At 44.5% G+C, this 25378-nt stretch overlaps 2 protein-coding genes across 2 annotated transcripts in view; one reads left to right on the top strand and one right to left on the bottom strand.

Annotated features, from left to right (window-relative positions):
• Positions 1 to 1341: 1341 nt before the first annotated feature.
• Positions 1342 to 25131, bottom strand: MEIG1 (meiosis/spermiogenesis associated 1). Its single transcript, XM_088468787.1, has 3 exons — positions 24738 to 25131; positions 13829 to 14032; positions 1342 to 1766 (listed from the first exon to the last, which is right to left on the bottom strand). Exons 2-3 carry the CDS (start codon positions 13985 to 13987, stop codon positions 1638 to 1640), a joined length of 288 nt encoding a protein of 95 aa, XP_088324913.1. The 5' UTR covers positions 13988 to 14032; positions 24738 to 25131; the 3' UTR covers positions 1342 to 1637.
• Positions 24929 to 25378, top strand: part of DCLRE1C (DNA cross-link repair 1C) — a 44392-nt gene continuing 43942 nt past the window's right edge. Inside the window, exon 1 of the mRNA XM_088468786.1 lies at positions 24929 to 25378. Coding sequence (XP_088324912.1) covers positions 25270 to 25378 — 109 coding nt within the window. The 5' untranslated portion in view covers positions 24929 to 25269.

Below are 25378 nucleotides of genomic sequence, written 5' to 3'. Positions count from 1 at the left end.
TACTAGAATTACATTTTGGTTTTCACCTGTGGGCTTGATTCAGAGGTGCACCCAAATCCCGTTGTATTGAGATGCCCGCTGGTGGCATCTGAAATCAACTGCTTTCATAAAAAGGTGCACTATCAGTCGCACATCACTCACAACATCAATGTTCTGAGCAACCCTATGGTCGCTCAGAATGTCTGCCGGAAGCAAGCCACCGAAGCTTTATCATACGAATTTGCAGACACAGATACGCCCCCGAAATGGTCACAACATGCCTGTTTTTGAGTCGACATCCGCCCGTTATCTCCCCCAAACACTCGACCGCCGGCAGTCAACTAACTTGGTGCATGCACAATGCAACTCATACGCATGTACGGTATAAAAAAGTTGCTCAGATCCACAAACATCGGCTTTCCGTTCTCCTCTGAATCACGCCCTGTGTCTTGGTCTATTTCTTTTGCTTTTCCATAGTTTTTGCTTTTCCATAGTTATATGCAGTGAAGAAGCCTAGGTAACCACTCCAAAAAAACTGGATGGTTAATCCTAATTTGTAAATTCTACTGTGGCACAAAGTAACATGTTGTCACTATATAAATAAGTTTAATAATGCATTTGATATGTGTTTTATTAGTGTTTTACATAGAAAAATGAGACCCAATGCCAATTATTGTTTGTACTGGTATATTTGTAAACCAAAATAATGTTGTTAAAAAAAAAATAAGCCCCAAGATGGATTCTTGACATAAACTGTTGACCAATTCCACCTTTGGACAACTGGTACAATAACTTACCATCAAAGCTCACATATATTCGAATTCCCTTGTGACAGCCATTTTCATTCTCAATACTTACAAAGCCTTCCTTTTTTGCACATTTATTTATCATTTTCCAATATCTTTACACAACTTAGGTCATCATCTGTAAAAGGGAGGATGTCCGAAGTATTATCTCCCAAAAGATAAAATGTGTATTTTGTGTAGGAAGAGGTTTCCGATAACTTGCCAAAGTATGGCCTTTTTGTACAAAGTTTCTCTTGTGGTGATACAAGCAAGGATGACCAGCTAAATGTTGTGGGTTTTCCTTCTATGAGCGGGACCACACTTCATGGCCATAACCAGGTTTCTTGATAATTTTAGACCTTCCAATTGCAAAACTTCCTATCTCTATTCCTCCTTCTTTTAAAATGCATGGAGTTTAGTTCCCATTATTTTCCAAATACCAACATGTCCCAATGCTTTCCTCCATACAATCACCATGTGCATGTTGGTGCGTGCAATTAGAACCTCAGCAGATATTCCCATTATTAGTTTCCAGTATGATGCTGTACAAGCAAATGCACAGTATGCTTCCCCACCACCTAAACTTGATATAAAAATGCCAGACTCCAGAATCAGTTTCTATAAATGTGCCCTGGTATCTTTCCACCCCAAATAATACAAAAGTTGAACAATTTAACTTTCAGTTTTAATGCCTGGTTTGTATAATGGTAAATGTAATTAATGACAATTATTTATAAAAAAAAAAAAAAGACAGTATTTACTATAAAATATGTGCATCCCCAGCAGGGCATAAAACAAATGAAATGAAGGATATCACTATTGACACATTAGTATGTAATGTATTGTGCATATTAGGTGACGATGCAGTGATGATCAATAGACATAAACTTTTACTTTATGAACTTCTCTATCTTCGCACTCCCTTTGTTTATTGTAATAGTAGAATGTATTGTCCTTCCTTTGCAGCTTTTTCACAAATCCAGTGTCTGGCCAGCGATCCACCTAAAATAGGAAAATAAAATGACTATAATCAGGTGTATTATTTAACGTTTTATACCAGGAAGATATAGTTTAAAATTACTGTATTTAACAATCTAGCCCTATACTTAGTTTTCTTAAAAACACTGAAGTCTAGAAAACTCTATAAGAATATAGCTACCTTCTCTTCCAGAAATTCCTGGAGACTGTCAAATTGGAAGGGGAGTTCCCCTGGGATAAAGTTCTACCCTCCTGTATTCCGCTCACTACTCTCACAAAGGGAATTAAGGGGTGTGAAGAGCTGTCCTCCCACCTGGACCTCTCTGAATCTCTTTGAGGACAGATATGGAAAGTATGTAAAAAATGCTCTAGACTACAGCTATGAAGATCATGTTGCCACATACCTTGTCATAATTGTCATCTCTCAGCGCTCATTAAAGCTGACAAACTGGGGCTGAGGCTGACACTGAGGCTGACACACGGGCTGGAGAATAAGGATGAGATTCACTGGGGCTGGAGAATGGGGCTGAGAAACACGAACTGGATGTGGGGGAGTGGGTATGAGACACGCACTGGATCTGGGGGAATGGGGCTGAGACTGACACACGGGCTGGAGATGAGGCTGAGATGCACTGGGGCTGGAGAATGGGGCTGAGAAACACGCAAAGGATCTGGGGGAATGGGGCTGGAAGACACGCACAGGATCTGGGGAAATGGGGCTGAGAGACACGCACTGGATCTGGTGGAATAGGGCTGAGAGACATGTACTGGATCTGGGGGAATAGGGCTGAGAGACACGCACTGGATCTGGCGGGAATGGGGATGAGACACGCACTGGATCTGGGGGAATGGGGCTGAGACTGACACACGGGCTGGAGAATGAGGCTGAGATGCACTGGGGCTTGAGATTGGGGCTGAGATACATACACTGGGGCTGAGAAACACGGGGAGAATGGGGCTGAGAGACATGCACTGGATCTGGGGGTATGGGGCTGAGAGACACGCACTAGATCTGGGGGAATGGGGCTGAGGCACACTGGGGCTGGGGGAATGAGGCTGAGCCGCAGGGGGGCCTGTAGAGACACAGGGGGTCCTGGGGATAGAGACACAGGGAGCCTGGAAAACCACAGGGGGGCCTGGGGATGGACACATAGGAGGTCGCAGTGTTGGGATCACCATCGCGACCATTGATGGTCGATGGACGCAATGGTGGACGGCGCCAGGCGGTTGGACAGCTGAGTAATCCTCAGCTTACTCAGGCTGGCCGGCTTGCGAGCCCAGTAGACTGCGTACATCCACGCAGTCTCTGGGCGGAATGGGATTGAAATGCCAGTGGCTGTTTAGCCGCCGGTTAAAATCCCGACAGCGGCTGCCCAACAGGATGAGGATCCTGACAGAGGCATGCAAGTACCCTAACCTCACCTGTCCCCCCCCCTAACCATCCCTTAGTGGTGCCTAACCTCCCCACCTAGTGCCTAACCCTAATCTCCCCCTGGGGGTGCCTAACCCTAACCCCCTCTTACCGCTCTCTAAACCTAACCCTCCCGTGGGGAGGTGCCTAACCCTAACCTCTCCTTGGAGGTGCCTAATACTAACCTCCCCCCCCAAAACCTAACACTAACCACGCTAACTGCCCTAAACCTAAGCCTCTCCCACCCGCGGCTAACAGGACACACGGCCCGTACTTACCTCATTCGGGCATGCGTCCTCCTGGATGCCGGCGTCAGGATTGATAGGCATCTGTATTTTGATGCCTAGCACAAATCCTTTGCCGGAATTGTGACCAGCGGCTGCAGATAACTACATCCCCTCTGGGTTGGCCACTCTGGGCGTGCACTGCTGAATTAGCCCCTCAGTCTACATGTCCACGACATACCTTCCCCAAACGTAACCAAACAAATGACCCTGGTGCTTATATAACCATTATATGTAAATAATTACAATTTGAATTTATTTATCAGCTGCAAGTCACCAATGAAGGGCTTGTAAGTACCCAATATACAAAAAAACAAAAAATACAACAAATTAGGACTGCGCCGTTTATTTTAAACCTTTTTGACTAGGAAATGGCAGAAAGAAACACATCAGTCAGGGCTCCAAGTGTTAAAAATCGATTTACAATTTAATCACATATAAAAAACACATCTCGCAATCTATATCAATGCATATAAATAAAATAATGCTATTACTTAAGTGTATTGTTGCGGTCCTTTCACTACAATAATAAAACACTTATAACTATAATATATTCCTAAAAAAAATATTTATCTCTGAGCTACACCCAGGTAATATCATAATTTAGAAGAGCATTTTGTTGAAGTCTATCAATTAGACCAGACGTAGAACTTCCAATAAGCAACTACTTAGTCCGATTTAAGGTAAAGTCCAGAATAATATAACTGCAGATACAGGGGCGTCTTAAGAGAGGAGAGGGCCTGTGTGCATTCCCTGTGCAGGGCCCCCTCCTCTCTGCCCGGCGGCCGGCAGCCGACTGACGTGGCTGGCCGGCCACCACAGAATCAGTGAACTCTGGGCACTAGAGTGTGCCCACAGTCTACTGCACATGCGCAGAACGCCGGAAAAATGGCCGCGGTGGCATTTTCCCTAGTTCTGTGCATCACTGACACCCAACGCGGGACCACGGACAGGTGAGTTTTAGATAAATGGGTGCAGGTTGTGCGGTACCCCGCACACCCTGCATCCATTATAGATACGCCCCTTTGTAGATATGGATTGTTTCCACACCATGTATTATAATTCCACAGTTGATGAACAGTTGAGGTTAATACGGACAATAGTTCACAGAGAGTCCTGTATATTTACCACACTGCGGGTCTCCACATTCGTTCAGACGGCAGCCAAGATCGGGCTATGCTGCATCAGTAGTCTCTCTATCTCCCGTGCCTGTCAGCTAATTTTGCCGCATCTGATATGCTGGAACCAGTTAAAGACCCAGCAAGGTCTGTGTAGAAGCTTGCATATTGGAATATTGGAGCAATTTTAACTTCTTTCTTCAAATGGAGTTAATACAGCAAGCTTCTCTACACAGACCTGGCTGGGTCTTCAACTGCTATTTCTGTTTGTACTTTTGTGCTTCTGTGTCTGACCTTTTTTCCACCCATCATCTTTATTTTGCTGAGCGCACTCCTGTTATCTACCAGTGGCCCTGTGTCTGCTGTCCTCAGCAGTCTGCTGCTATCTTTCCTTTCTGACATACACTCACTGATTCCATCTATTGCGGTTCTTTCAGGAAGGTCTCCAGCATCAGTATATCTGGACTCTCGCTCCATCCCTCTGGCTGTTATCCATTGGTCGGTACTGGTGTTTAGTTTCTACACTGGGGCTGTTCCTGAGTGTCACAATATAGTTCCAGGGCTGAGGTGGGCTGCGCTTCTAGGTTCACCTGGGTGGTTCAGTCAGGGTGCTGTATCTCCGCTTCTAGATTCTGATTCCAGTGCCAGGGCTGTGAATCGGGGTGTGGATTCCAGGGCAATTTGACCATTACGGTTGTTCGCCCTGAGTTCCTTCATTCTGATACAGGTTCTGAGTTTCTAGACTCCAGGGGCCTGATTCAGCAAGGATCGCTATCGCGATTGCAGCTCCATAATCGCACGGAGGTCTGCTGCAAAAATATGCTAATGAATTCAATCACAAAGCCGTCGCACACCAAGCATGGAGACGCCCACTACCGCTATCTCACATCCATAATACCTTGCAGTCCTGCAAGGTATTATGTATATATAACATAACAAGCGTGCTTGCACTCTCTACCTCCATAGAGTTTTTTTCGCCGGTGTCAATCCAAAGGAGACTTGTTGTTCGTTTATAAGCCGCTTTGAATGCCGCCCTCACGGTTGCAGATATATATATATATATATATATATATATATATATATATATATATACATACATACATATATACATACACACACTACCATTCAAAAGTTTGAGGTCACCCAGACAATTTCGTTTTTTACATGAAAACCGACTTCTATTTATAAAATGAGTGGCAAAATTAATAGAACATATAGTCAAGATTTTGGCAAGGTTAGAAATAATGATTTATATTTGAAATAATAATTTTGTCCTTCAAACCTTTTGCAGTAATTACAGCATTGCAGACCTTTGGCATTCTAGCTGTTAATTTGTTGAGGTAATCTGAAGAAATTTCTCCCCATGCTTCCCGAAGCACTTCCCACAAGTTGTATTGGCTTGATGGGCACTTCTTGCGTACCTTACGGTCAAGCTTCTCCCACAACAGCTCAATGGGGTTGAGATCTGGTGACTGCCCTGGCCACTCCATTACAGACAGAATACCAGCGGCCTGCTTCTTCACTAAATAGTTCTTGCATATTTTGGAGGTGTGCTTTGGGTCATTGTCCTGTTGGAGGTGGAAATTGGCTCCAGTCAAGCACTGTCCACAGGGAATGGCATGGCATTGGAAAATTGAGTGATAGCTTTCCTTATTCAAAATCCCTTTTACCTTGTACAAATCTCCCACTTTACCAGCACCAAAGCAGCCCCAAACCATGACATTACCTCCACCAGATGGCGTCAGGCACTCTTTCAGCATCTTTTCACTTGTTCTGCGCCTCACAAATGTTCTTCTGTATGATCCAAATACCTCAAACTTCGATTTGTCTGTCCATAACACTGTTTTCCAATCTTCCTCTGTCCAATGTCTGTGTTCTTTTGCCCATATTAATCTTTTCCTTTTATTGGCCAGTCTCAGATATGGCTTTTTCTTTGCCACTCTGCCTAGAAGGCCAGCATCCCGGAGTCGCCTCTTCACTGTAGAAGTTGACACTGGCGTTTTGCGGGTACCATTTAATGAAGCTGCCAGTTGAGGACTTGTCTTCTTGCACAGTTGTGCACCGGGGCCTCCCACTTCTCTTTCTACTCTGGTTAGAGCCTGTTTGTGCTGTTCTCTGAAGGGAGTAGTGCACACCGTTGTAGGAAATGTTCCGTTTCTTGGCAACTTCTGGCATGGGATAGCCTTCATTTCTAAGAACAAGAATAGACTGTCGAGTTTCACATGAAAGTTCTCTTTTTCTGGCCATTTGGAGAGTATAATCGAACCCATAAATGTGATGCTCCAGATACTCAACTAACTCAAAGGAAGGCCAGTTTTATAGCTTCTCTAACGAGAAAACCCATTTTCAGCTGTGCTAACATAATTGCACAAGGGTTTTCAAGGGTTTTCTAATCATCCATTAGTCTTCTAACGCACTTAGCAAACACAATGTACCATTAGAACACTGGAGTGATGGTTGCTGGAAAAGGGCCTCTGTACACCTATGTAGATATTTCTTTAAAAAACAGACGTTTGCAGCTAGTATAGTCATTTAGCACATGAACAATGTATAAAGTGTATTTCTGATTAATTTAATGTTATCTTCATTGAAAAAAAACAGTGCTTTTCTTTTCAAAAATAAGGAAATTTCTAAGTGACCCCAAACTTTTGAAATGTTAGTATATATATATATTATAATATAAAAGAGGAGCATTACATGCTCTACAGGCTCATAAGATTTCTTAAAATTGTTACTGTGCTTGCATGGGTTTCCTCCAGGTACTCTGGTTTCCTCCCATACTCCAAAATATACTGGTAGGTTAATAAAACCCTAGTGTGTATGTGTGTGCATGCGATAGGGAATATACAGTCAGGGGCATAAATATTGGGACATTAACAGAATTTTCATATTTCACCACCACAATGGCTTTGAAATGAAACAAACAAGATGTGCTTTAACTGCAGACTTTCAGATTTAATTTGAGGGTAATTACACCCAAATCAGGTGAACGGTGTAGGAATTACAACGGTTTCTATATGTGCCTCCCACTTTTTAAGGGGCCGAAAGTAATGGGACTATCAACTCAAAAGCTATTTCATGGACAGGTGTGGGCTGTTCCCTCGTTATTTCATTATCAATTAAGCAGGTAAAAGGTCTGGAGTTGATTCTAGGTGTGACATTTGCATTTGGAATCAGTTGCTGTCGACTCTCGATATGAGATCCAAAGAGCTGTCACTATCAGTGAAGCAAGCCATCATTAGGCTGAAAAATCATAAACCCATCAGAGAGATAGCAAAAACATTAGGTGTGGCCAAATCAACTGTATGGAACATTCTTAAAAAGAAAGAATGTACCGGAGAGCTCAGCAACACCAAAAGACCCGGAAGACCACGGAAAACAACTGTGGTGGATGACAGAAGAATTATTTCCCTGGCTAAGAAAAACCCCTTCACAACAGTTAGCCAAATCAAGAACACTCTCCAGGAGGTAGGTGTATATGTGTCAAAGTCAACAATCAAGAGAAGACTTCACAAGAGTGAATAAAGAGGGTTCACCACAAGATGTAAACCATTGGTGAGCCTCAAAAACAGGAAGACCAGATTAGACTTTGCCAAACAAGATCTAAAAAAGCCATTACAGTTCTGGAACAACATCCTTTTTTTCTTCACCAGGGAAATAATTCTTCTGTCATCCACCACAGTTGTTTTCCGTGGTCTTCCGAGTCTTTTGGTGTTGCTGAGCTCTCCGGTGCATTCTTTCTTTTAAAGAATGTTCCAAACAGTTGATTTGGCCACACCTAATGTTTTTGCTATTCTTCTGATGGGTTTGTTTTGATTTTTCAGCCTAATGAAGGCTGATATGAGTTTTACATACCAGGGTAAGTCATAGTCTGTACCAGGGTCGGCCTGGCCCACAGGGGTACAGGGAAAATCCCCAGTGGGCCCCACCTCCTCCAGGGGTGCAGCAGGATCATAGATAAACTTGGTTGCTTGATTTGTTTCAATTGAAACTACACCAAGATTAGCCCTACTCAATGGCGTAACTTCATCCCAGGTGCCCGGAGGCAAGATAAATGTTGGTGCCCCCCAGTACCTATGCCAGCCCCAGCTGCCACCGTCCCCCTTATGCAGTTCCTTTTATATAATGCCCCCAGTAGTGGTCCCCCTATGCAGTGCCCACCTATGTAGTGCTCCCCAGTTATGGTCCCCCTATGCAGTACCTCCAGTAGTGAGCCCCCAGTAGCTGCCCCCAGTAGTGAGCCCCCTGTAGTTGCCCCCAGTAGTGAGCCCCCTGTAGTTGCCCCCAGTAGTGAGACCCCTGTAGTGAGCCCCTTGTAGTTGCCCCCAGTAATGAGGCCCCTGTAGTTGCCCCCAGTAGTGAGGCCCCTGTAGTTGCCCCCAGCAGTGAGCCCCCTGTAGTTGCCCCCAGTAGTGAGCCCCCTGTAGTTGCCCCCAGTAGTGAGCCCCTGTAGTTGCCCCCAGTAGTGAGCCCCCTGTAGTTGCCCCCAGTAGTGAGCCCCCAGTAGTGAGACCCCGTTAGTGAGCCCCTGTAGTTGCCCCCAGTAGTGAGCCCCCTGTAGTTGCCCCCAGTAGTGAGCCCCTGTAGTTGCCCCCAGTAGTGAGCCCCTGTAGTTGCCCCCAGTAGTGAGCCCCTGTAGTTGTCCCCAGTAGTGAGCCCCTGTAGTCACCCCCAGTAGTGAGGCCCCTGTAGTTGCCCCCAGTAGTGAGCCCCTGTAGTTGCCCCCAGTAGTGAGCCCCTGTAGTTACCCCCAGTAGTGAGGCCTCTGTAGTCACCCCCAGTAGTGAGCACCCTGTAGTTGCCCCCAGTAGTGAACCCCTGTAGTTGCCCCCAGTAGTGAGCCCCTGTAGTTGCCCCCAGTAGTGAGACCCTTGTAGTTGCCCCCAGTAGTGAGCCCCTTTGGTTGCCCCCAGTAGTAGGCCCCTGTAGTTACCCCCAGTAGTGAAGCCCCTGTAGTCACCCCCAGTAGTGAGGCCCCTGTAGTTGCCCCCAGTAGTGAGCACCCTGTAGTTGCCCCCAGTAGTGAGCCCCTATAGTTGCCCCCAGTAGTGAGCCCCTGTAGTTGCACCCAATAGTGAGCCCCTGTAGTTGCCCCCCACACAAAAAAACCAAAAACCAAACACTTACCTTTATCCCAGCTCCAGTGCTGCTCCGTCCATCCCCGGCGTCCGCTCCTCGGCTCTATGGGAGTGACGTCATTACGTCACTCCCATAGTGCACTGCGGGTCCCGGAAGACGGAGCTCACTCCTGAGCTCCGTCCCCGGCGTCTGCTCCTCGGCCCATGGGAGTGACGTTATGACGTCACTCCCATAGTGCTCTGCGGGACCCGGAAGACGGAGGGAACTCCGTGCTCCGGCTACCGCCGGGGGTTTGAATAGGAGCCGGGCGCCCACTGGTAACACACTCAGCGGGCGCCCAGCAAATGGAGGGTGCAGGGGGTGTGACCGCACCCCTTGCACCCTCCGTAGTTACGCCAATGGAGGTGGAGCGCCGATCAGCGGCGCTCCTTCTCCATGCAGCTCTCGGGGACAATGGAGCCAGGTCCCCCCTTCAGGGCTGACGCCCGGCGGCTAATGACTCCATTGTCTCCGGGAGTTCCGCCACTGGCCCTACTGCCAATCAAAGTGGATGGTTCTGACATACCCCTGTCCCTTCTTTTATAAAGGGGCTCTGTTCTTTACATGTCTTCTCTAATGGTTGGCTAAATCCATCAGTAGTGGCTGGCCACACCCCCTATGGTGGCTGGTCACACCCCTAAGCTTGTGCCCCTACCACTGCATTTCCTGGTGGGCCGTTCATGTCCCTATCCGACACTGGGGCAATTCAATTCAGACTATAGCTGTTCTCTCAAGTTATAGTTGTTTGTTGAACATTATATATCATTACTATTATATTTACATGGGCAGTTATTAGAAATGAGAAAGCTATGGGTTAGAAAAAGTTGGCCCCTAAAATTCAGTATAATTAAGGTTTATGTTAAAATTAAAAAAAATAAATAAAAAAAGTTATAAAATAATGCCACAATTTCCTTTTACAGATTGTGCCATAGGTGATACACTTTGTAGTAATGATGTGTTAATATATACCTGCTGTCTATACAGAGCATTTGTTTCCACTGAAACACCTCTCTCCCTCTTCCAGCAAAAGGCTATCAAATTATGCAATAAATGCATTGTTTCCATTAATTGCCTTCTCAACCCTGGACCAAAGACAGGCAACCACAGGGCACAATAACCATTTAACCATAACCATGCCTAATGCACTATAATTCAGAAAGCAGACTTAGTTGATCAGAGACAAAATTGACTGTTACAGTGTTTCAGTTAATGGGTGTACTATTTATATTTGATTTGGTAATTACTATTAAACAATATTAATTTCATTAAAAGACTAAGGGCCATATTCAATTGCTGGTGAAAAGCCGAGATCAGCGAAAAGTTCTCGCCGATTGATGTCATTTCGCCAGGCGAGAACATTTCCCCATAATCAATTGCAAAGACTTTTCACCGCTGCGAAAAGTCTGCACCTTGTAACCAGCGTAAAAGATTCGCCTGTGAATGGAGGCAGAAAATAGTGCAGAATTGAGGGTTTAGGGGGGCAATGTTGCGGGAACACCCCTACACCCTTGGGACAGTCCCCCAAAGGTAAACTGCATCAAAAAAAGTTAATAAAATACTTTAGAACATCCCAAAAAACTACTTTTGTTTTGGGGACTGTCACGACACCGTGCCCAGCTTGCGCTCAGATACGCCAACCTGACGTAGCTGGGTGGTTGTGACGTGGGTTTTACTTAAGCTGCCACCACGAAGAGTATTAAAATAGCGCTCTTACGTTCGCCAGACACACAAATCTCACTTAAACTCACAGTTATTACACAAATATAGCATGGGCCTCTACAGGCACGTGAATTCATTAGAGCACAGAGATAACGCTGATAAAGTTTTAGTATTTATTGAGAAATATCTCCAGGGTTAAATTAAATAGGTAAATAAACAAGACATACATATAGTAATAATAATAAATGCACAGATTGATTACAGATAAGTAAAGGTTAGAAAGTCAGAATCCTAAGGTATCTTACGCTGAAGTCTTAGAGAATCTGTGTGGAGGTAGACCACCATAGACCGACATGGGGAGCACTTCTTCGCTCTCAGCTATCCCTAGAAGTGAACACGTAGCAGTCTGTAAAGATCAGCATTATAGTTCCATGACTTGCTCATCCCCCAGCAGCCCCCACCCTTCCCAGGCTCAAAAGTACAGTCCTTTGTTCTCCCAGGTTCTTGTGTTAATGCAAATTAGCACAACTACAAGACCTGACACTAATATACTTACCTGGAGCCTTTAGGGTATTTTATGACAGGAAGACTGCTAGCATGAGGTGTTACAAATGACCCTTCTAGCAGCCAGTGTGACTGCACTGCTCCTTGAGCAGGGCCACCTAGTGTTTGAGCAGACATTACCTCCCTGAAGCTTTTCTTCAAAGGCTAGGTGTCACGTTGCCATTTGCTCTGATTAGCTAAGGCAATCCAATTTTGACATACTGTATCCATTCATGGCAAGCAGCCATTCCTGAAATATACTTTAGGAAATTCTGATAATACACACACTTTATACAGAGCACACAAAATATGTACAGTCATGACATGGGCTTTTGATGAATCGCCGTAACCCATGGTGATGATCACAGGGACAAAAAAAAAACAAAGTTAGGGGGCAAACTTAAAAACTAGCGAAATAGACTACAGGGGGTCCCCCAAGTATGCCCAACCTGTTTTTTTTTTATTGCAGGTGCTTGCTCAAGGTGCGTTTTTCAGGATTTTTAAAAACGCACTTTAGCAGTTTTTAACCATGCTTGCACCCATTTTCATGTAACCCAAATTTGCTGGGACTACTTATTCTTCCAAAAAAAACCCCTGCAAAATGCTATTCTTCACCACTTGTGGAAATACACCAATTGAGAGCATTAAGCACCCCAAATACCTTCAGCAGGGCTATTTGGGGGTATCCATTGTGATCCCCCATGTCAGTGCATCTTTTGGGGGGTGTCAGGCTGATTTCCCCAAATCTGAGTATTTTTCGCCGATCTAAGTTTCGCCGGGACACGTTCTCGCGTCCTTTGCAACTGAATAGGGCAAAATGCAGTGCCGAGCGCGATACTTTTCCGGAGGCAAAACTGGCAATGACGGCAAAAAGTCCGGCATGCGAAAAGTCCATGACTTTTCGCCGACAATTGAATACGGGCCTAACTGTTTTAATGATAGACGACTATAACCAGTACAGTGCAGAATGCACATTTTATCTATACAGTTCAAAGTATTAATATCAGACACTAGCAACTTCTAAGAATCTTCTCTGAAGCTGGTCCCCTGTTCCCAAACGAAAATTAAATCAGATCATTGTGTTACAGCAACATAAATTTGTATTTATTTTTCATTATCATTCAATCATTTCAGCATGTAAATTTTCAGTCTACTGACTCTTAAAACTGCAATTCTAGAATAGAGATTAGCAGATCTTTTTTTGAGAAAACCGAACACACCTAAACTTAAGGTGCCTACACACTAGACGACTCGCAAACGATGCAATGTCGTCAATGATTTCCCTTGAACTCCCCGGCACTCTTGGACAAACGATATCGTGCATAAAACTGTGCAATCTGACCAACAACCTAACGGTCTGCGCCAAATAATTAACGATATTGCCAGATATTACTGCATGTAGGGAAGGTCTGAGGATACAACCAAAGACCCGCGGGACTGCGCATCGTTATCGTTCATGGACACTGCACGATTTGTTGTTCCGATGCGCTGGGATTGACCAATCGTGCAAAAAAAAGGTCTAGTGTGTACCCAGCTTTAGACAGGGTGCCAGTTCGGAATCACTTTGGGGTTCAGTGTAGAACATAGTCCTGACTTGGGTCCTTGCAATTTGGAACTCAGATTTAAAAACCGAATCCCGCATGTTTTGGATTTCATTTAAGTCCCTCCATCGTGATTTGTGGGGTGGGGTGGTCAAAATTGACTGGAAATGAAAGTTATTTATGTTAATAATAGTATAGGAACAAAAACAGGTCTAAATTACATGATTTTAGCTGTTTTTATAATTTTTTTAAGAAATCCAAAACCGAATCCGAACCAAAACACTTGAGGGATGTATTGGCAAAACCTTTGAGGGTGGTTTTGGCAAAACCAAAATACGGGGGTCCGCACACATCTCTATTCTAGAATCAGAGTGCTAGAAATAGAAAACTGGATACAAGGAAAAGGTCTTACCATTTCTACTTGCTTTATATGCATGTATTCCACTTCATCTCTATATCCAGCTGTTTGGAATCTGTACAAGTTTTCAATGTCATCAGACCACTGCTTTGCGCGAGTCATTGATATTGGTTTAACTTCGGAGCTAACGACACCAGAATCTTCTCCAGACATTGCACTAAGATCTTCTGGTTGTATTCAATAACATCAAATGGATTTCTGAGAGAGCAAATTAAACTTTTTAAGAACTGAGGTTGGACAGCATTATATTTAGAATGTAAGCTTTCACAGACAGATTCTCGACCACGGGGGTAGGCAATATGCAGTCCTCAAACTGCTGTGGAACTATATATACCAACATGCCCTTCCACAGTTTTATCACGTCCTAAAAGCAAAACTGTATCAGGGAACGATTACTTGTGCAGCTTTACAGCATCTGGAGTGCTGCACGTTGCTTGCCCTGGCTTTTGTTTATATGTTTACCCTCCCTGTACAGCGCTGCGGAGACTTTGTGGTACCTTATAAATGGAACATAATTATTATTATATACTATAAAAATAAGAACATGGGAGCACCAATAGTACATCATATCAGTGTGACTGACCATACTAAAAGGCTAAATTTCCATGTTCTTCATAAATATTAAATACAGCTTATCTGAAGTTCTTTGAATTAGTTCCAGATCAGACTTGTATACTTCCTTATCCTAGTCCAGGGAATTACAACTAATCTTTTTTGAAAAAGCTGCAACAAGGATACAGAGTTCCTCTTCTTATGTTGTGAGTGTGCAGAATGGGTCCTGTGTAATCACGTGCAGCCCCTTCTGTGCCTCTGCCTGATTGACAGGCAGAGGCATTTAAGAGGCGGTGCAAGGGGTGGGGTCGGCCGACATTCCTGGAAACAGGGGCGTGTCCGCCCCATTTTTCGGGAGTGGCAAGGCCAGGGACTGTGTCAACCGACGCAGTTTCCTGGCCTCACAAGCTGGCCAGCCTGAGTAAGCTGTCCACCGATGGTCACGATGTTGATCATAGCCTGCGAATGCAACAGGGGGTGTCATACACCTCCTGCTGCATTCGCATATTTACTATGACAAAATTGCAAAGCTGCCTGCGTGCAGCTTTGCAATTCCGATCTAACCTGAATCAGCCCCTTAATTTGTACATAGTATAAAAGTTTTTTGTTGCAAAGGAATTGGTATAAAGTCACAGATTAAGCATAATGATGGCGAGGATCATTCGTATCCAACCTGCCTTGTGTACTTTTTTCTCAAATTTGCTACTTTCCGCAACATTGCTTTTTTTCCCCTTTATTGTGCTACTCTTGCTCCAATTTTGCGTCTTGGTTCGCATATAGGCCCTGATTCAGACCTACTCGCTCCCGCAGGCAGCTCGCAGGGTCTGTGGGCGTTTTTTTTTTTTTCTCCAGGCCATTCGCAAAGCTGTGGTTGTCCACCCACAGCTTGTGCGAACGGCCTGGAGACCGTCGCGATTAACGCGACCATCGGGCTTGTGACGGGACCCTGGGGTAGGGTCTCGGCTGCCGCAAGCCTGAGTGGACTCTCTGCTCTAATTGAGCAGGAAGTCCACTACTGACATCACTAGTGATGTCAGTAGGTCCTCCCACAAACGCCAGGCGTTCCTAAATGCCTGCGTTTCACCGACCAACCCCTGCCACCTCCCACAAACGGCACTTCAATCACTCTGCGATGGGTCTGCATAGTCTCTGCGATTTCAGTCCAGATCGCAGTGGCTGGTTCGCACACACGCAATGCGATGCATACACATGCGCAGAACGCAACAATCTGCGATTGTGCACGTACTTGCAGCTGCGATCAGTAATGAAACAGGCCCTTAGTTTGCAAATAGTGTACTTGGTACTAGGATTATTGTTTTGGTGCGACTAAGTAGTAGTCTGTGGTGCGATAAATGTCGCTATTCTCTGCAATATGAGGATAGTTTTATGTTAGGGTTGCCGTGTTCTGGGGTGAGCGGCAGTACCTAGCACGCAACAATTAGTAGCGCACCAGTCCAGTCCTAAAGTATCCGCAGCTAGATTTATTTGAGACAATAAAATAAACAAAACACAAAAATAAATCCTAACCTGTCTGGTTCTAACTAACATACAATTCTCTCTCTAAAGGTGGAATGACCTAGGGTCCATCTCACAACCTGCAGTCCTCAACCTGCTCCCCAGGCAGTGAGAGACAGTTTAAAAAAACTGACACGTTTTATCAGTCTCTCACAAGTGGTCTGGCAATCAAGGTTTTTAATTAGCTGTCTACCAGACAAAAAGTACCTGGGGCATACTTCTTGACAACTTCCCCAGTGTTTACTACAAGGTGAATGGGCAACACTGAATCCTAGCTGGCATAATTTAAACTATATAGCTTGTACTGTTGAAAGACTTTCATTTGACACTGATCCCATGTGATCATCCAGAGCCAATGTACTGAGGGCCTGATTCAGAGCCGGACGCTCTGACAGAGCGCTCGCTCTGAATCAGGGCCGACCCTCTGGTTTTTTTGAGCGGCCTCCTGGCCGCTCGCATAGCTGTGGGTGACCACCCACAGCTATAGCGAGCGGCCATGATGATGGTCGCGATGGTCAAGATCATCGCGACCATCGGGCTTGCGACGAGACCCTTGTTGTAGGGTCTCGTTGCAGCAATCCCAGGAGTGCTTTCGGCTCAAACAGAGCCGAAAGCACTCCCACTGACATCACTTGTGATCGGGAAGCGATCGCAGCCAGTACACAGGCACTGTGATCGGGAAGCGATCGCAGCCAGTACACAGGCACTCCACAAGCATAAGTGACAGGACGTGCCGTTTGTGGGTGGTCGATGGTAACGGGGGTGTAGTGGTGCGAACGCAGGCGTGTGTGCGTTGGAACGCCATTTCAAGGGCTTGCATAATTAAGACGCATCGTCAGCATACACGTCACATGGCTGAATTAACACAGCAGAACTTGCAGTGCTTGCGGTAGTGTATGGTCAACCACTAGTGGTGCGTATGGGTCCGATGTCAGCCGATGTTACCGATTGTTTAAAACACTTCCTGGAGATGATGTATGTTACTAAGGGAAAGTGGGCGTCTTCTGTCGGGCTGGTGGCGTCTTATTTCATACCACGATCGCACGGCAATACATAGTGGGTATGCTAATGTCTTCCTAGCGATTGCGGGATTTGCATACTTTGACTGCGGACTGCTGCGTCCAAACGCAGCAGCAGCATTGCGAACCAACCTGAAACAGGCCCATAGCTTTTAGCTTCCCAGGGACTGGCTGATCAAGTGCTGACCCAATTTTACCTGCAGACACTGTTGTCTAGCAGAAGGATTTACAGGGCCCTGAGGACAGCAAAAATATATAATGGAATATTAAATGTTGTTTAAGTGCATTACTGAACAATGGGGGTTAACCACAGCCACTCAAGTACAGGAAGTGGGCGGTATTTGGGGTTCTTGCTATAAATATGTTGTTTGTACACCACCATGACACACCCTGAGAAAAACTATTGTTAGTCGAAATGCGTTGGTGGCTGTAAAGGACTTTTTACTTGGTGTGAACTGACGCAGAGACATTGCAGCTCCAGGAGAGAGGTGGATATCCGGGAATGAAACTTACCTGTTTTGCTGAGAATTGTGCCTTTGTTTAGGCCACAGTATTAAGCAAATTTTTTAATTGGTGGTTCATTATGTTTTATTGTTATGTGAATAAATAATGCTTTTTTACGCTATGAGAGAAAAAAATATAAAAAATTTTGAAGTATAAATGAAGGAAACCTCAATGGCTTTCTGAAGGAGGGATCATTCACTATTATTACCTCCACTATTATATTAGCCTATTCCAGGCCTTATAAGGGTACGCAGTACATATTATTTCTATCTGCACGTATTTCTGAACTAATTGATTTGCACTATGAGAAGTGGTCTATTTTATGTATTTTAGGTACTACGAAGATTTTACAGTTTGTGGGAAAGGATTTTTGGTAGACGAAGACTATTTAATTGACATCTTGGACCATTTCCATTTATGTATATACTTACGGAGTTTTCGTTTTTTAAATTTTTTAATTATAAAAGACACTGGACTACAAACATACAAGGTTTTATATATTTTTGCTTTATCCCAATTGTGGGAGTGCTTGTTCCATTTTTATTTTTCTATATGTGATTTGAGTAGTCAAGTGATCACTACTGGGAATTAAACTGCACCTTAGTTTTTGAAGCGCAGGGAATCATATATTTTTCTTAATACTATTTGTCTGATCTCTGCAAGCGCAAAGATCAGATCAGCTTCAGCAGGGGGGTCTGATAATCAGTCCCCCCTGACACAAACGTTCCGCATACGGGGGGGGGGGGGGAGGGCGGTGTATGCACCTGGGGTTTGGATAGGGTATCTAGCATAAGCTGGGGACGAGAAATATATATAGATGTTGGAGGGGGTAAAATAAAAAAATATATATTACAGGGTAGGAGGACATAGAAAAATAGCATCTTTTCAGGGGGGGTTGGTTTAGAAAACAGGGTTTTTTTTGTACTACTAATAGGGTGATGGGGGGTATTATTACTATTATGATTTATGACCCCTGGGGGGGGTCTATTGCCTATAGGGGATAAAAGTAATGAGACTGCCTCTGTTTTTCTGTCCCATAGGTAGACGTGGCAGTGCTATGCTGGTTATTGTGAAGCCCATACATTGATGTGTCTGAACCTGCAGTTGGACTGCTGTAGTATTCTTTGTTTGGTCACAGCAAGTGAAAGATCTTCATACATTTCTTCATGGCAGATGAGGAAGACTTGTCTGTGATATTATGTCAGAGATGTGTGATTGAATTTTGTGTTAAACTTGGAAAAAGTGGAAATGAAACTCATGAAATGTTACAGCAAGCATACAGTGCAGAAAAGCCGTGCTGCAGTATTTCGGTGGTGGAAGCACTTCGAAGAGGGTAATACGCGTGTGACTGATGAAGCGCGTTCTGGGAGACCATCCCCCCGCGGTTACAGATGTCAACATTGCCAAAGCTGCGGAGATGTTGCAAAACGACAGAAGATTAACTTTACGCAAACTTTTGGCTTCACTTGGCATCTCATTTGAACGGGTTCAGCATATTATGACAAAGGAACTGAAAATGCATCGCGTGTATGCCAGGTGGGTACCCAGAAGTCTCACAGAAGAGCAGATGCGATGATGAGTTGAATCGTGCAAGAACACCGTTCGAATGTCGAAGAGGATACCAGATTTCGTGACATCGATTGTGAAGTGTGATAAATCGTGGATTCATCATTATGATCCGGAATCCAAACATCAGTCCAGTGTATGGAAACACGCAAATTTGCCTAAAACATTCCGTGTGATTTCTTCGGCGTGTAAAGTCATGCTTCTGCTGATGTTTAGAGTATGATCCTACAGCACTGAGTTCCCAGTGGACAGACAATTAATGGTGACTACTATGCAAATGTCCTGAAACCCATTTGCATGGAGCCATGGGGAAGAAAAGACCACATTTGCTGAAGAAACAGTGGTTTTTGCTCCAAGACAATGTCCAACTACATGTTGCTGCTGTTACATTGGCAGCACTGACTGAAAGGAATGGGACAGCACTGGATCACCCTTCATATAGCCCGGACTTAGCGTCCTATGATTTCTGGGCATTCCCAACCCTGAAAAAACAACTGCGCAGAAAGAAGTTCTCAACAGATGATGAAGTGAAAAATGCCACAGCTGATGTCACAAACAGTCTAATACATATCTATGAACCATTGTTGAAATGCTGCAAAAAATTTATTAAATGTGAAGGGCGCTACTTTGATAAAAAAAAATGTTCAGATCCTGTGGAGTCATCTGATTCCGAATACAAAAATCAGTCTCATTGGTTTTCAATCAGCCCTCGTATAATGGGGGCCTATGGACACAGGGTGATTGGGGGGGAGGTTGTAAAACACCCCATATATTATATATATTTACTGGGAAAAAAATTGACAGTTAAGTGGTTAACAGCTAAATTGTATCCATAAAGTCCATCAAACCCTGAAGCCTATGATATATCTAATTAACACTAAGGAAACTCTATAACCGCAGATTCTTGCAGCTATCGGAGCAAGGTAAAATTGACAAGTACACAGTTTAATATCTTTCGTACTCTTCATAAGAATTATTCCAGCTGCAGCATCAGAAAAATAAATCTATCCTAGTTTATAGCATCAGAATTATCTATCCTTTGTACAAATTTATTTCTGACTGCTCTAATCTATGACTCTCCATTTTTAACATATGACATTGAGGTACCTAGCATTCAGATTTTTGCGATACATTGTAGTTGTTTTTACTCCATAGGAAGTAAATTTGTTACTTTATTAAATTTATCAAACCCTTTTTTTTCTGTGTTAAAAATAGTTGCATTGTTTTGTGCCCAAGCATATCTATATATTTTGTGATAAGATCAGGGTATGGTCCCCTCCCCCCCCTCATGAGGTAAATGGACACCTCCTTACACACAGCAGCCATGAAACAGCACTCCAGTCGTGGGTTTTCGTGCAAGCTGGTCGGTACCAGTTTTTATTGTGCAACACCAATAGTCAAATAAACCAAACATAAAATAAATCCTAGCCCGGCTGGGCACTGACTAGACAGGTAATTTCCTCTCTACAAGTGGCAAGGCCTACTGCCCCACCACAAACACAGCACTTTCAAAAAGGTCCCAGTGTCTCTGAACAAACCTCAATGTCTGTTTTCCCCAGGGTGTGTGAGACCCTGCATCAAAACTCTTACACAGCTATATTGAGCCACTTCCAGGTGTGGTCCCTAATTAGCCTGCTCTCAGGCTGAAAGGCCTAACACCTGAAATGGCCCTGTGGATGGAGCCTTCCCTTCTGTCTCACATCCACACCCCCAAGACCCATTATCCGTCTTTTACCAAAAGCCAACACTCAGATCTGTTTGGAAAATAGACTCTTCCTGGGGGCAAAAACACATATTACAGGAATCTGGGACACATATACATGCCATCCCTAACTTCTCCAGTGCTTCTATCACATATCCCCCCTTTGTTTAGACCTGTGTGCGGAACAACTGCAGCCCCCAAACAATGGACATGTGACAAAGCATCTGTATTGGCCAGCTGGCTTCCTGGCCTGTGTTCTACTGTGAACTTGAAATTTTGTAATGCCAAGAACCACCTTGTTATTAAGCTATGGCTTTATTAAACCTCTGCCAATGGTGTAACCAATATACTTTACTTCTTCCATCCCTAGGCAACATATCTTTGGGTTGGCTGTCAATCCTGCCCTATAGATGGAGTCCAACACTGCTTGTACTCTGGGCAAATGAGACTGCCAATCAGAACTATGACTACATCACCTAGACAAGCAGCAGCATACCGTCTATAGGGTCTTAGAATTCTGTCCATCATCCTTTGGAAGGTAGCCAGTGCCCCACATAACCCAAAGGGCAACATCTTGTATTGGAACAACCCTTCTGGTGTCGAAAAAGCTGTCTTTTCTTTGGCATTCTCAGTTAACGGCACTTGCCAATACTGTTCCTAGCCTTTCAACTAGTTCATCCACTCTTGGCATTGGGTAGGCATCGAACTTTGACACACTTCAATTTTCTGAAATCGTTGCCGAAACGTACACTCCCATCAGGCTTTGGAATAAGCACAATGGGACTTGACTACTCACTATGCGATTTTTCAATTACACCCAGTTCCAACATTATTTTAATTTCTTTAGACACTGATTCTCTTTGGGCTTCTGGTAACCTATAGGGCTTTAGGTTAATCTTAACCCGTGGGTCAGTGATTATGTCATGTTTAATGACTGTGGTTTTGCCTGGTACATCGGAGAACAAATCCCTATTTCTGATAAGAAATTCCTTAACTTCCTTCTGTTGAACAGTCAACAGGGTTTTAACTATTGTCACTTCAGGAACCAAAGGCCCTAGGTTTACTGGAGGGACCGGGACGGCTGACAGAGCTGCTCTATCCTTCCAAGGTTTGATAAGATTTACATGGTATAACTGTTCTGGCTTTCTTTTCCTAGACTCAATGACAGTTTTATAGGGACTGGACTGCCCCTCCCATGTCTCCTTGGCAATGTTAGGTAATCCCCTTGGATGTCTCCCATACAAAAAATCCTGGCGTACTGCCATGTGAGGACATGACAATGGACTATCAGAGTCTATGGATTTACCACCAACCACTTTTACATTTTCCCTGGCTTTTACCAGAGTAGGGTCATTTAACTGCTCCACTGCAAAGATCTCTTTTCTGACCTCAGGATCAGACAGACGATCAACTGGCTTAACAACACTTCCCACCTCAGTATTCTCTGGTTCACCAATCATGCTAGAAAAAGGGAACTTCCCAGACTCAGAAGAAACTTCCCCTGCTACTGCATTAGCAACCTGTGGATGGAGCCCTCCCTTCTCTCTCACATCCACACCCCCAGGAGCCATTCTCCGGCTTTTACCAAAAGCCGACACTCAGATCTGTTTGTAAAACAGACTCTACCTGGGGGTAAAAACACATATTAGAGGAATCTAAAGACACATATACAGGCCATCCCTAACTTCTCCAGTGCTTCTTTCACAATATGTCTATTTTTTTTTTTTAATACTATGGCCATCGATGTGTTTTATACTTCTATTTTTTAAATATAATTCCTCCTCATTTTATTCAGTAGTTTGTGTTTACGGCCTTTTGTGGATTGTGCAGTATCTGCTTCTTTCCCTCCTTTACTAAATCTTTTCCCACTTTGTACCGTGTGCGTGATGCTTCCTTATGCCCCTTTGTTTTGTACTATTTTAGTCCCCTTTCTACCTGTGATTTCTAGCTCCTCTTTTGTAGAGGTTAGCTAATGGTTACAAAAATCTTCTGTATTATGCATGTGCTTGATGCAAAGTGTTTTTCATTATGGGAATTTGACACTTAGGGGGTAGGTACGCACAGGGTGATGTAAACAGTGAATATTTTTAAACTACAGATAATCATCAAATAAGCACTATAAAGGCACACATCCACTTGCCGATTTCTATGCGCGATTGAATGATAACGATATCGTTTTATCGTGCATGAATTGGGCACATTAATTTTGGAACGATGTTTCCGACATCAATCATCGTCCGAACATGCTGGACAACCTGACGATAAAGTCAGGTTGAGCATGCTAGGGGATGATTGATGTGCCTATACTGAACGACTGATCATTCAGTGTAGGCACAGCACAGACTGTGAAACGACTGCACGATTACAATGTCGTAATCGTGAACTCGTTTCACAGTCGGCAAGTGGATGTGCCCCATTAGAGTTGTGTATCTAGTAATACAAAGCAGATGGAAAGAGACAAGTGTATAAACAAAATTTACCCGATTGGGCTAATTCATAAGTTCTCAAACTTGGTCCTCTGGACCCCACACAGTACACGTTTTTCAGGTCACCAAGCCTGTTGCACAGGTGTACTCATTACTCACTGACACATTTTAAAAGAACCACAGGTGGAGCTAATAATCTAATTTGTGATTCTGTGAGAAAACCTGGAAAATATGCACTGTTTGAGGTCCTGAGGACCGAGTTTAAGAACCTATGGTCTAATTAATTCAATCAGTCTGAGTTTAAATGAAAAAAAAAAAAAAGTCCACAATAGAGGAAACATACTATAATACAGGTTTAACACAACTTTTTAGAATGAAGGGCAAATGAAAAATGAGATGGAAGTCTGGTACTTTAATTCATTATGTCTTTATTTGCCATATTTTCCTATTTAAATATCTCTAAATACATTATTATTTATTGTGAGGGATGTCCCAAGGGTACTGCACTGTGTCCTGACATTTGTGCCTTAAAATAAATATTTTTCTCTACTTTGCATCTAGTCTGGAGCTGTGAACAAAAATCCGTGTTAACGAAACACAGATTTCAAAATGAATAGCAAATAGTTTTTGTTTTTTTTAAATTTTTATTCTATTATATATTTTTTCCAAGTGACAGTTTTTTTATTGTAGGTGACTCAGCTCCTGTAGCACCATAGGCCTATGTAATGGCACTATTAGGCACAGGAACAATGCTTGTGCTGAGGTGGGGATATCTCTGGCTGAGGTGGGGGTGTCTCTGGCTGGGGTGCGGTTGTCTCCTGCCAAGGTAGGGGTGTCTTCTGCTAAGGTGTGGGTGTCTCCGGCCGGGGATGACGCTTCACAGGCCGAGTCGTGGGCACCACTAGTTGTTGTTGACGTGCCACAGCCCTGGGTTGACGGCCCACAGGTAGAGTTGGGCGCACTACAGGTCGGGGTTGGTGCACCGCACTTCGAGGTTGGATGACCAGGGGTCAAGGTGGCATGCCTTATTTTAAGGTGGCACAGCCCGACTTGGGAAGGGTACAGCACGAGTTAAAAAAAAAATCACAGGCTGTGGTAGGGAAGTAATGGTGTTGAGGTGCATAAAAACTGTATTTTGCCGCATAATACTCATAAGGGGGCAAAACAAACCTATATTGTGGCCAATGTGGTGGTGGGCACCACAGGCTTTGATCCAAATTAGGCAGCATACATTTTCTCTGCTAACTCTTGGCTTCAACCTGCGCTGAGCAACTGTCGCCAAATCGTAGCTAATTAAGTTAGCCCCATGGAGACATTTATGGGCTGCATCTACTATGGTGTATTGCCCTGTGTTGCTGTATTCGGCCTGGCCTGGTCAGGGCAGGGGTGACACACACATGCACAAAGCAGGATTTACTACAGCAGCTCAGAGAAGATCCAATAATATACAGGGAATAGAGACCTAGAGGCAATATGACTATGACACCTGTTCTTGTGAGACCTGCGGGACATGATAACATAAGGGTTAGGGTATATGTATCACTAGGATATCACTGGCCGGCTCCTGCCCATGTAACCGCACAAACCCCTAAGTATAACATACTGATTGTCCCTCTTACCGGAGCTCCTGGGATGCGGGCGGCACCAAGTAGAGGCTGTTACAGGACGTTTCTTTGGTATCCTAGCAACTCATGACGCTGCTCTGTTACGGGGACAGACATTCCCACGCATTATAGGCGGATGCCACGCTGTAGTTGCAGCAGCCAATGATGGGTCGTTTTCTTGGTCAGCTGACAAATGATAAGCAGCTGCAGGACTTGCTCTGGGAGGGGAGGGTCTGCTTTCTGTCTCTCCCGACCCTCAGCAGTACTACGTGTGTGACAGTCGGATACCTGTGACTAGTAGCGGGACAGTAATGACTGCGTGACCGCTGTACTCTGTATACCCCAGCGGCCCCTCTCTGCACAGCCAGCCGCATCCATACTGACACCACTTCGCTGCCGCTCTCATCTCATTGGCTACTGGGAGCCCTATGCCAATTACAGGGCGCTTATTGGTTGCGGCGTGGCCTCTCGCAGCAGCTGCACGGGCCGCTTCCGGTACCCCAACCCGTAACCTGCATCGCTACTGGGGGCTGCGGCTGCCGCTACCATGAGCTCCTTCCAGGGCCGCATGAGAGAGTATCCCGCCATATCCATCGACAAGTTCGATAGGGAGAACCTCTCCGCTAAGGCGTACTTCCTGTCCCACTGCCACAAGG

The sequence above is a fragment of the Taudactylus pleione genome, unplaced genomic scaffold (genome assembly GCF_031769625.1).
Source record: "Taudactylus pleione unplaced genomic scaffold, aTauple2 ptg000086l, whole genome shotgun sequence".
Taxonomy (NCBI): Eukaryota; Metazoa; Chordata; class Amphibia; order Anura; family Myobatrachidae; genus Taudactylus; species Taudactylus pleione.
Note: the sequence above shows the minus strand (reverse complement) of the source record. Positions and strands in the feature narration are given on the sequence as shown.